The sequence below is a fragment of the Lepisma saccharinum genome, chromosome 14 (genome assembly GCF_977018435.1).
Source record: "Lepisma saccharinum chromosome 14, izLepSacc3.1, whole genome shotgun sequence".
Classification (NCBI taxonomy): domain Eukaryota; kingdom Metazoa; phylum Arthropoda; class Insecta; order Zygentoma; family Lepismatidae; genus Lepisma; species Lepisma saccharinum.
Genome location: NC_139242.1, coordinates 81,301,820 through 81,315,117, shown reverse-complemented (window position 1 = coordinate 81,315,117; position 13,298 = coordinate 81,301,820). Strand labels below are relative to the sequence as shown.

General features: G+C 36.2%; 1 protein-coding gene across 2 annotated transcripts in view; it reads left to right on the top strand.

Moving 5' to 3' along the window:
• ATPCL (ATP-citrate synthase) overlaps positions 1–13,298 on the top strand; it is a 163,887-nt gene that overhangs the window by 135,053 nt on the left and 15,536 nt on the right. For both annotated transcript variants that reach the window (XM_083136053.1, XM_083136055.1), the window contains exons 15-17: positions 9,621–9,741; positions 10,570–10,808; positions 12,248–12,343. In XM_083136053.1, coding sequence (XP_082992179.1) covers positions 9,621–9,741; positions 10,570–10,808; positions 12,248–12,343 — 456 coding nt within the window. The remainder of the gene's footprint in view (positions 1–9,620; positions 9,742–10,569; positions 10,809–12,247; positions 12,344–13,298) is intronic.

Here is a 13,298-nt window from a genome sequence, read left to right as displayed (position 1 = left end):
TCCAATTGGCTTAAGTAACAACTTCTTTTTTGAATGGAACAATTCCAGATTTTTAGATTATCACTGATGGTTACCACTGATATTGCCAGTTTTCAAATATATTACAATGTATACATTAGTTGCTTGTTTGTCAATTATTATACGGACCTTCATAGACCTCACAGTACTTTTTAGTGCGATTTTCTAGGAGGCTGCTAAGATAATGGGTTTTTACAAATACCAGGTCTTTTATTTTAACTTCAGGTCTATTTTCTTGTTGCAAGTTGTATCTGTCATTTCTTTTCTTCCTTGAGTTAAGATCTCTATTTAGTTGTAACTCTGAGGGAGCAAATCCTAGCTGTGTGTGTACACTATCATTTAATAAGCTTACAACTACATCTATATGTTTCGGCCAATCTTTGTGGTTGTTTTTACAAAACACACGCATGAGCCGGTTGAGTTCAGAATGAATTCTCTCAACCAAATTAGAACTAGGGTGATATATTGGGGTATACGCCAATTTTATACCGAAGCTTGTTAAAGTGTCCACATATTTGTTAGAATGAAACACCCTGGCGTTATCACTGACCAACCTATGTGGAATGCCAAAATGCCTGACATATCCTTCTAGCAAGGCTTTTACAATACTGTTGGCTGTACCTGACCTCATTGGATAAGCGAACAGATATTTAATGTTAGCATCTTGTAAGGTTAGAAGAAACCATTCTCCTTGCGAGCCTTTAATTAATGGTCCTTGTATATCTAAAAACAAAATAGTTTCACCCTGGTTACAATGTTGTTGGAATATGCCCTTGGACGGATGTCTACTCGGCTTCGTTCTCATACATAGTTCACAATCTTTGATATAACTCAGATTACCTTTTCTCATACCAGGCCAAAAGTACAGTTTCCTAACTCTTCTGAGTACCTTTTCACAACCAAAGTGGCCCATAATGTCATGATAATTCCTCAGTATTACAGAAACTAAAGATTGAGGTATACATATTTTCCAGATGTTCTCAAAGTGAAAATCTCTTATCATCAAAATTCCATTGCATACTTTATAAAACTTTTTCCAATTTCTACACCTTTGAGGTAAACTTACATTTACACTTTCACAATCGTTCAAATAATCAATAATAGGTTGATATAGCTTATCATTGTACTGTTCTTGGACTAACAACTCTACAGGTATATCTAATACTTCATTTTTAAACCTTACATTATTGTTTATGTGCATCAAGATCGGCTGTGATTCTGAAAATTGTCTGGACAATAAGTCCGCTAGGCCATTGTCAGATCCTTTGCAGTATTCTACAATGAACTGGTATTTTTGAAGTTGAAGGGACCAACGCAATAAGCGAGGGTTCCAATTCTTCGAATGGTTCAGCCAAGTGAGACATTTATGATCACAAACTAAAGTAAATTATTTACCCAAAAGATATGGATTACATTTCTTAATACAAAATAAAAGACTTAAACATTCTATTGTATTGTTTCTCACAACCTTTCAGTGTACGACTTACATAACTACTTATTCTTTTCTCATCATCAATTATTTGATACAAATATCCTCCGATGCCAAGTAAGGAAGCATCTCCTTGGACATAAAACCTTTGATTAAGATCAGGATAAAATAGTTTAGCATCATTAGAAATTTCTTGCTTGAGCAAATCAAAAGTCTCTTGTTCCTTCTTAGTCCATATCCATTTCCTACCTTTCCTTAACAATTCATATAAAGGTGCACATATGGTAGCAAAGTTTGGAATGAATCTTCTCATCCAAGAGAAACAACCTATTATTTTTTTAAGTGTCTTTACATCCTTCGGAGTAGGAAGATTGAGAATAGCCTCTACTCTCTCTGGATTTACTCTTATACCTGTTTTGTCAATAATGTGACCCAAGTACAATAACTTTTCTATACAGAGGAATGTCTTCTTGAGACGTACAGTCATACCACTCTCTCTTAATTTAGAAAATACACTTCTTAAATGTTCTATGTGACTTTCTAAAGATTCACTTCTAATGCATAAATCATCAACATAAATGATAACATTCTCTGACAGAATGTCGCCTAATACCTTGGTCATTGCCATCGTAAATGCTTGTACTCCATTACATGTACCAAATACTAAACGTTTGTATTGGTATTGTCTACCTTCAAACAAAAATGCAGTATACTTTTTAGATGACTCTGACAACAAAATCTGGTGAAATCCAGATGACATATCGACCAGTGATACATGTGGTCTACCAACAAATCCTTGTAATGCCTCTTCAATATTAATAGGTCTAATTTGACTAACTTTTTGGTGTTGATTAATATTCCTGAAGTCAGTACATACCCTTACACTTCTATCAGACTGTAATGATAAGGTATTCGATATGGCTTAGAAACTGTAGGTTCTGTTGTATCTAATTCAATATGATGTTCATATTTAGTACATAAACTAGGTTTTTCATCAAATAGCATCCTAAATTCAAGTAACAAATCAAACAGTTGCTTCTTTTCATCTTCATCGAGTATTTCTTTTGACTTTTGGGTTACATTAAGACAACTACTCTCTGCCTCTTCACTCACATCAAAAGTTGGACAAGATATAGGTAATAATTTAACTAACCTTTCACCTTGTTTGGTGTGTAACAATAAAGAATTTTCCTTGAAGTTTACAAGAGCCTCTACATTATACAAAAAATCTAAACCTAAAAGAATGTCTACTGTCAAATCTTTGACGACAACAAACTGAACAAAAAACATAGTACCTTCAATTTCTATATCCACGCAAAATTTTCCAAGTACTTTCTGTTTTCTTTTTCCAGAATAGTCAACCAATATAATATCTTCTATTGGCTCTAATTTAGGTCTGGTGACTTCGCTAGTAATACTTTTCCATTTGTTCTCTGACATCAAACAAATGTCGCTACCACTATCTACTAAGCACTTACTCTCTATCCCATTAATATTTGCAAAGATAGAAGTTGTATTCTTGACTTTGTTCCTGAGGTTTACAGGTAACATTAAGTTATTAGAACTATATTTCGCTTCATCTTCTAACAAGTCTTCATAGAAATTAATATCTACCCTACATACATTTTTAAGGCATGATTCACAGTTTGCTTTATTAGAATTTTCATTACAAAGTTTGTTTTTAAAATCTTCAGTATTAAGATTGACTATTGACACAATATTCTCATCTTCGTCTATGCTATTCTGTGTCACAATAACAATAGACTCACTATCTAGTTTAAAGGTTGTTCAGGCACAAACCAGGGTGCATTCACCCTAAGTGAAGACCCACCATTACCATTTTCTATTTCTTCCCTAGTACTAGATCTAGGCTCACTTCGTTGAGGATTGTTTTGAATATCATCGTATTTCTATACCTAGGTCTACTATTATCTGAATTTATACGATTTTGGTTACTATAATTGTATCTACCTCGAAAGTTACTATTTCTATAGTTATTACCAGAATATGGAAAATGGTTTACTCTCCAAGACCTTTGACCAGATCTACTATCATTACTACTATTATTATCAGTGGCATATCTCCTGAAATTACCAGAATTCCTTACATTAGTCACATGGCTTGTATTAGAATTTTGCATATTGCTTACTCTAGATTGATTATTTCTTTTAGTTTCATTAACAACTTGTACTTGTCTATTACCAACAGGCCTTCCATCTCTCCTACTTTCACCTTCAGCACTTGCATACAAAGCTTCATGACGCGGAACCAATTCCGCAGCGGTACCAAGACTAATATTAGGTTGATTTAAGATTGCTTCTCTAACTCTATTTGGTAACTGTTGGGCTACTAAAATAGTTTTTTGCTGTTCTGGCATGTCTGGCTGAATGGAATTCAGTAAATTAATTTGTGACCAGAAATAATTTAACAGAGTTTGTCTACTTATTTTGCTGTATCTCTTGCACAAGACATTTGCAAGACATGTTGACTTCCACGATGCACTTTCAAAGGCATTAAGGAAAAGAACCTTAAAAGAACTATAATCTACAATGTGTAGTTTCTCCTGAGAGAACCAATTTTTAGCAACACCTTTCAAAAGCATTGGTACATACTTCATGTAATCTTTTTTTGGAACATTTAACATATCCAAGCGATCCTCAACCTCTTGAAGAAATTGTGACACCAAATAATCCATCCTAGTTGCAGTAAATTTAGGTAACCTATCTAGATCAGAGTACTTAAGTGTACTGGGTACAAACTTCCTTCTGTAACTACTACTTTTGTGATCAGTTCCACTTTCCAATCTACCATCATGAAATTTATCTCTTGACATGCTTTTCGCAACTGTACCTCTCTTATAGCTACTTGCAGATTTACGTTTAAACCCCCTTAACTGAACTTTAGTTTCAGAGCTAGAAGATTTTACATCTGAATCAGATTCTCCTTTACGTAATGGTCTTCGCTTTCTAAACGTGATATATTCAGTTTTTTTCAATGGGTAAAGAAGCGTTCTTTGCTTCCCTTTGAAATTCAGACAATCTAGAAACATCGGGACTAACTAAGCCTTGTACTCTAGTTTCTAATCCTAAAGAAGATTTTACCGGTTCAGCACTTACTCTTAACATGGAAAAATCATTTGTTAAATCTGTAACTTGATACCGAATATTCTCCAACTTATCATCTAGAACCTCATATTTGTTAGTAATCTCTGTAAGTTGTTGTAAGCAACCCTTAACAGTAATGTCATTACTAGATATTTTCTATTGAACGGTTTGAACGCTCAAGTTTAGATCTTGAATAGTTTGTCCAGACTTAACACTAATTTCGTTAAATTTACTATTCAACTCATCAATAGCAACTTCATGTCCACTAATGTTATTAAACAACTCCTTCATACTACTTTCATTTCCATGTACAAGGTTGACTGAACTTTCAAACTTCTCTTGATTCATTTCGAGTGCTTTCTTAATTTCTATGCATTCATTTTCTACCTGTTTTACATGAGAATCGAAAACCTCTCTCAATTTTTTATGTTGATGTACACACGTAACAGAAACCTCGTGTATCTTCTCTTCCAATTTCGTGCTCAAGTTGACCACTTGTTCCTTTAGTTCATGGGTGCATTCCTTTGTTTCGACCAAATTATCAGACACTTTCTTTTCGACTCGTGCTTCCAATAATTCGAAGTCTTGCCTTAAGAGACCTATACTGGTGCCTACATTACTTACACTGGCCTCAACACTATTAATACTTTCAACACTGTTAATATCAGCTTTGACATTAGCTTCAACACTACTGACTTGTTCCGCGAGTCCAGCTTCAAATTGTTTAAAGAGAAAGTCCAATTCCTTTTTTGTTGCCATTTTCAATTTCAGTTACTGCTAGCTAAGAATTTTAGTCGCCGTATTCAGTACAACTATTTTATAATTTCGGTGCTACAATCACAGCACGATAAAGTTATTCGTCACTCTTCTTTTCCACATAGAAAAAGTTCAGTACTTACGCTCCAACATCACAGACGGAAAAGTCGAATTCTTCCATCTAACAGCTACTACCAGATTCTAACGACGTAGACGGTCAAGTCCTCCTGTTTGTGCGCCATACTTATGACGCCGGGAAGTAATAAGTATCAGTTTCCTTGACTTACTATTTATTCGATACAAACACGTAATTGCAGGTATTACACCCCGTACAAACATCAAGCCACTGCTCGATACCCAGTCCGACGTCAAGCGATCTGCCGTTTCAACTGCTAGCACCGCCCCCTTTCCACCTCGCTCGAGCCACGAGGCATGAGGAGCTCTGAGGTCGTTCACCACGTCACAGTGACGTTCCTACCTCTATACACTCTAGTACAAAATTATTCACATGATACAATTGTCATATTATCATTCGACAATTTGCCGATCAAGTTTCATGTACTTGCCACTCTTTTAATTCAGTACGAAAACTAGTGAAAAACGACGCATTTTTTTTATACACCAACTATATTTGCAAGAATTCATGCACTTGTCACGTACCTGTATCTTTAGTTGCTCGTAACCACGTTGCCACATTTACTCTATGACATAATATTCCACCTTGAAGAAAGACACGATGATCTCAGCAATCCCTATTTTTACTGTAACGATGGGCAATGATGAATAGGGTAGAAGGCGTAAGAATTAACCCTTCAGAAACTTCTATCTCCTTCAACCACGGGCGGACTTCAGTGTGACGCCTGGCAACAATGTTCCGGTTATCTTCTAATCGTCTTCACACATCAAAAAAAGGCATCATCAAAACTTCCATGGAGTGCTTCACCTTGTCTATAGACGTACCTCGTTCCTGATTCTCGCACTTCTCAAAAATGTGACAACGTACTATTTTCCCTTTTGTCACGTATGCAGAATTGGAAATGTTCCCATTTTACCTCCTTTGGTTGCAACCAGAAAATATTCATCCACAGAGACGAATCTTGTAAGTACATATTCTCATGCAGGCCATTTAACTTGCTCACTCCATTGTCTTCTTCACCAACACGGCACTTCGTACAACATCAAGTGTTTTCCAAATCTTCCCACTTTGTAAAAATAAAGTAACTGGGTATTTGCTAATGTCCAGTAGGCATGTGCATCTCCGTATTCCTAAAGAGAACCTTCGATCTTGTTCCACAATCACATGTACCTCCATTTGTAGGTGCAGAGTTTCTCATCGTGGTAGTGCGATCTTTTGGGAATTCCAGGCGTTTCATCAACTGTCCTCGCCAGGCATCTGCACACGTTCACGAGCCATGTGCTTCCGTTCTCTCCAGAGAAGCGAAGTTCAACTCTCTCTGCTCACTGGAGTCCTGATGTGACTAACTGCTCCAAATATTTGACGTGACTGTTGCTGCTGTTCTGTGCTGAGCACTTTGCAAGCGAGACAAGTGGGTGGAACCATGTTGCCCTCTAGCGTACTGTCACTACAACATTTATCACTAAAAAAAAGGAGCATCAAGTGGCGTAAGCCAAAAAACAATGGCAGAGCAACTGGATTGTGCGAACGATAAATGTAATTTAATATAGATTACGTTGCGATTTTCGTCACAATAGCAAGAGAGCCCTTTTTTTTATCTTCCTGCATTATTTTACTCTCTATAAGTGAATATATGATGTATTTGTGTTTGAGGGTTTGGAGGGAGGGGTTCGTCCAGCAATCTGTCACACCTCCTTGGCAGCACCAATAAAAAACCTCTCAACCTTCTTTCCTCGACATGCAATTCTACTGAGAATTAAGAGATCAGTTCAATTTGCTATAAAACACTACGCCTACATGTGGGGCTCATCTTGCTCTTACTACGAAGCTTTACCCATAATGCTAACTTTTACAGCAGACATGGCATGAGACTGTTGCACACCAGTAGCATATTCTTCCATGTTATCAGGCTTATTCATGTTGCTGAACTTGAGATGTGGTAAGATATTATACTAAGAGTTCCAATGTGGATGGTGACAGTAGTCACCCAAATTAATTGAACAAAATAAATAGGTGTGTGGATACTTAAGCACATTTTGTGTGTATATTATTATCTGGTTTACCCCAGTAAACCAACTTTTTTCACATATACACGAATTGGGCCTCCCCGATGCCACAATGGCATCATCATTGCTTTTTAATCAAGGGGTCCCGGGTTCAATACCTGGTGGAGGAACATAGTGGTTTGGATCCCATTTTAAACTGTAGGTCCAGTACCAATTAGCCTTTCTGTGCATAAAGTGGACTTGAAACAAGATATACGCAAATTGTCTGATTTCTGTTTTTGTTTTACTTACATGCCTACATTGGTGTTTTATTTCGTTATATCTCATTAAAATAAAATAAGTAAGAATTGTGGTAAACGATGCCACTGTTACACACAAGGTTCAGGTGGAAGTGCTCTCTCCAAAGCAGAAATAGGAAGCTTTAATGACTTTTGCATATTACGCTTGTTCAAATTTTATCTAAAGATATCTTTTTGGCGGTTACGCGGAGATAAGTAATTAACTCTGATAAACTTACTTTTCATTTTTCCGCGTAAATTTTTTCTTGCGATCAATTTTGCCACCCATTTCACCTGGAAAAATGAAAAGTAAGTTTATCAGAGTTAATTACGCTTCTTCAGTTAACATTTACACTGTTAATGTGTTATTATGTTGCCTGCACATAATACGTTCCCATTTCATAAACAAACTATATATTTACATCCCATATTATACAAACATATTATACAACATGTATAAAGTTGTTGTGTAAATACAGAGAACATAAGTACTGCAGAAATTTCTCCCCTGAGTTCTTCAGAGGATTTATAAAGGAATCGAGGGCAAACCAATCCCCTATCTGTTCTATATGAGATAGACTGGGGTACCATAAACCAGAACCTTTCAACCATAGTAGCGGGGAATTCCATTCCGTGAGGGAATTTACGCAGTGTAACATTGTTGCTGATTTACTAAGGAAAAAGTATTTACGTTACAGTTGGCAACATTGTCACCGAGTGAAGAACCTCACAGAAACTTTCTTCATGCTCTTAAGGTAGGGATTAAGCTGTAAAGAGCAACTCTTGTTCTATCGGTTATTGTCCTATTTTGGACCCCAGTGTTAGAAATAGCAAGGTACTCAAATGTAAGTGGTTGCCAAGCAGCATGGTGCCAAAGCAAGGAATTGCTGGCTTGAGGATTAGTGATAGTCGAAGTTATGTGTTGTATCCAGTAGAGTCCACACTTCTTATCGTGCTTACAGTACAGAGCCAACTTAAAAGTTAAGCGAGGAAAATATATTCTACATCCACTTGAATAGTGTTTGTCCTTCCTACTGCTGCTTCACGGGTACTGTGACATCTCTACAACAGTGGATTGAACTGCTTGCATCAGGTAGCCAAGTGGGACTACATGCTGTAATGCTGACAGTTGTCACAATCAAAAGTGAATAATAATCACAAATAGCACACAGAAAGTAAATCAAACAATACAAATGGTGGTGATCTTGCAGGATTGATACAGGGTGTTTTGAGTTTTGAGCTAAATGTTTGACCTTTAATATAATAAACAAAATTTTTGCAACAAGTGTTACTATAGCACTGTAAATGTTGATTCATAAACATATAAAAATAAAGAGAATAACTGTAGCTCCTTAAATTTTGTTTTAACAATTACCATAAGGGCCTCCATAATGGCGTAGTGTTATCAAGGGGTCCCATGTTCGATATCCTGTGGTTTGATCCCACTTTAAACTGTAGGTTCAGTCCCGATTAGCCTTACTGTGTATACAGTGGACTTTAAAACAAATAAATAAATACAATAAACCTCAAATTCAAATAATTAGCATAAGCAAATTGAGTTTTGCATGAATTATTGGTTAGTTTCTATTCCCAGGGAAAGTAATAATTATGATCAAATAATGATCAATAAATAAAATCACTGTTCACTGGTATACTTATTTCAATCTCTGATTAAATGAATGCATAGTTCTTGTTGGCTATTGACCAGGAAATTTCTGGAACTGTGACTTGGAAACTGCACCATGAATTACCTGCCTGGTAAAAACTTGTTCTGTCTGTCACCAGAAAATCTTCAAATGAAATGCTAGATAATTTTAATGTTTGGACAACAACTGCTTAATTTCTGTGTACATTATAAATTTGTGACATTTGTGTCTTGTACTGTATTTGTAGGTGAAAATGATTGTTCTTCTGGGTGAGGTTGGAGGCGTTGAGGAGTATGAAGTCTGCAAAGCAATGAAAGATGGCAGAATCACCAAACCACTTGTAGCATGGTGCATTGGAACATGTGCAGGTAAGAACAAATACCCAAAGTAAATGTTTGTCTAGGTGACAGATCACATCATGTCACTGGAATGTTCAAAATTTCTTAGACATTTCTGCATTAAATTTCTCCATTTCATGTTCACTTGTCCAAGTCTTTCATTCAAATTTAGGGGAAACTCCCACAACCACATTGTACTTTTGATATATATTAGAAGATTGCAGCTTGCAGCAATAAGAAATGCTTGGATAATGTAATTTTCGTAGAATTAGCATACACTAATCAAATGCATTTGAAGTATGACATTCCTTGTGCCAACCTGAGTTGTAATAAATATACAAGGTAGTCCATAAGTGCAGAGACATCCATTTAAAACACAATCAAACATTTTCAAGAAAAGGCCATCCTACCAATATGGTGGCCATCTTAGTGTCAACTTCATTTTCTTAGTGAAAACTGTGGGAAACATTATTATGGTTTCAACAGCACAAGGGTTAACCTTAAGTTGAAATTCTGCACATCAATATTTTTTGGTGAAATTCATTGTAATATGACCCATACCCACCTTTCCATTTAAGAGAATTGATCTTGGTAACATCCTAAAAAGTTTTTCCTATTTCCTGTATCATGCATGAGGATGTTTGATTTGTGTTTCCCTGTACATAATTGTCTTAAGCAGGTGTTTCCATGCTCATGGAGCACCCTGTATATGAACACATACTGTGCTCTACAGTTTTGGCAGATATTTCTTGTATACACGGCAGTGACTGTGCTTCTTCCTTTCTACTTTGCATGAAGACAGTTTCATAGATCCATTGTGTATAAAGGAAATAAATACTATTTTGTGGCACATTTCAGGCATGTTTACATCCGAAGTGCAGTTTGGCCATGCAGGAGCCTGCGCTAACGCCGATGAGGAAACAGCCGTTGCCAAGAACAAGGCCCTGGCTGAAGCTGGAGCTGCCGTCCCCCAGTCCTTCGATGATCTTGGAGATGTCATCCACATCACATATGAGAAACTTGTTCTGAAGGGAATCATTGTTCCTGAACCCGAAGTGCCCCCTCCAACTGTGCCTATGGACTATTCATGGGCAAGGGTAAGTGTCAATATGGATCTGGGTGATAGTTTCTGTTAGTGCTGAAAAATTTGAAATTCAAGGGAGCCAAGAATGTTAGCTTGAATTACCCTAACTTTTTAATACAGTACATATTTTACAGTAGTACTAACTTTTCCTTGAAGCTGTTTTTTTGTAGTTCTATTAATTTCAGTAGTCATTGGAACTTGTTGCACTGTTGCTTGGCCAAGGTTCTCTGTATTTAGTCTTATTTATTTACTGCCACGTGTCTCATTTTCCAAATATGAATTAACACATTACTTACAAGCTTGAAATTAAAACATATTGATTGATTCAATTTATTTAACTTCACTTTTTGTGCCACTTTTGGCTAATTTGCAAAGATGAGATGAGTGATTATATGATAAAATTGATGAATGGACACTGACAAACATCCATGCTCAGGCCAGGACTCGAACCCGGGATCCCTGGCATCGTAGCACGGTGGGCTAATCCCTCTGCCACAGGGGCCGGCGAAAGTAGAACAGATGATTGCAATAACATGGACACTTGCCAAGAATTACAAACTTGAAAGATTACACTAAACATCATAATGAATATAAACTGCACAGGTAAATGACTGCTTTTTCTGTACATGTTGTTGCAGTAATGAATCAGGACAATAATGGAACAGGAGTTCATAAATAGCACTGGAAGTGATGAACAATATTTTACTTTCTCCGAGAAAAGTTGATCAATATCTTATTCGTGTTGCAGCAATCTCTATGTAGATTCAAGGCAGGGGCACCTTGAAGACACCTTGGAACACACACAGTATTCTTATGGGTGGGACACACAAACTTTTTCTTTATGGGGAATTTCATGATTCAGTAACACTGTATTCTTAGCAAGGGGTGTGAAGTGTTTCAGCTGATATTTCTGTGCTTATGTGTGCTTCCATTGGCAGATGGGGTAATTGCCCTTTTTGTTAACATTTAATATTTAGTAATAGCTCCAGATGTCCAACATCTAGAGTGCTGTCATATTTGCATGACAGGGAGTCCTATCATATTATGGATCTCAAACAAAAAATACTTTTTGATTACATTTGTCATTGGGACAATAAATGTGGATTGGTTTGTAGCTAAAGTGGGGGAAGTTGCATGCTTTCTTCCAGAAACATGCACTTTCTCCAAAAAAATATCTTATCGACCATACTATAACTGCTAATGTAGTATTTCAATATAAAATGACAAACATTTCTTGAAATAGAGTACTGATTTATTGTTTCCCATTCCTACTAATTGTGAAAAAAAAACTGTTTATTCATCATTCATTAAGCAACTATTTAGGTAATGTAGGCTGTATTATAGGATTGTAAAATGGACTTTCGTAACATGTGTTTCGTTATAAAAGGAATTTTAAAATTTTACATTTATGGAATGAACTTAAACATGTTTAAAATTGTGAATTGTTTGCAGGAATTAGGCTTAATTCGAAAACCAGCATCCTTCATGACCAGCATTAGTGATGAAAGAGGACAAGAGCTGCTCTATGCTGGGATGCCAATAAGTGATGTGAGTATTGTTTTCATGTGTTCTGGTGCGTTTCTATAATTCAGGATGGAAGAACCACCAAAAACCTCTACAGTTTGGCCCCTCTGATTGAAATGTGTCTACATAACCAAAAAGTATATTCTTATGACTAGAGCCCGGGATTGTATGTCATAACATATTTTTAATTTGGTATCGCATAGAATACTGGGGTGAGATCTTTATGTATCTGATGAAAATCAGCTGAAATAGATGAACTTGATAAGGCATATTTTGACATATTTTACCAATTTTGCTTTTTTACAACAAATTTCTTCAATTTTTTTTGTGATAAGAAATTTTTCTGTATAATTTCATATTGTCTTGCATATAATAGGTTATTTTATAATTTATTCTTCGTACCTTTAGCGCAACGGATAGTTTTTATTATCGATGGCAGAATAAGGAAATTATGGATGAAGAAATTAAAAGCAGATGCCTTCTTTTCTTACCAACTAGCACAGAACAATAACATCCCCCTTTTCTTATCCCGCCAACAATTGATAGCCATGGGAATATTATTGAGGAAAAATGTTCTCAGTCATTCTTGTGCAGGCACGAGAATCACTGTAACCAAGTTTCAATTGTTCTCATTTCTTTACCTTTTCCCGCTTCTCACAACAATCAGTCAAAAGTAAAAATAACATTCGGTGCATTACAGGCCTATTCTATCGACAGTTGAGTATAGGGGTTTGAAGATCACTTGTCGTTTGAGCCAGGCACATATCAGAGTGTGTAACAGTGCAAGTGAATAGAATGCCACAAACAGGATCTTCTGTGGCAAGAATGTGCATTGTGGAACGGAAACTTATTGAGTGTTTCGTTCTGACAAAAATTTTGTAGGCTGTTTTTCAAATTCTACATAGTTAAAATGTGCCTTAAAAAGTTGTATTTGTGTATTGATTGCCTAGATTTAACAGAGCTGTAGCATCCTGCAAAT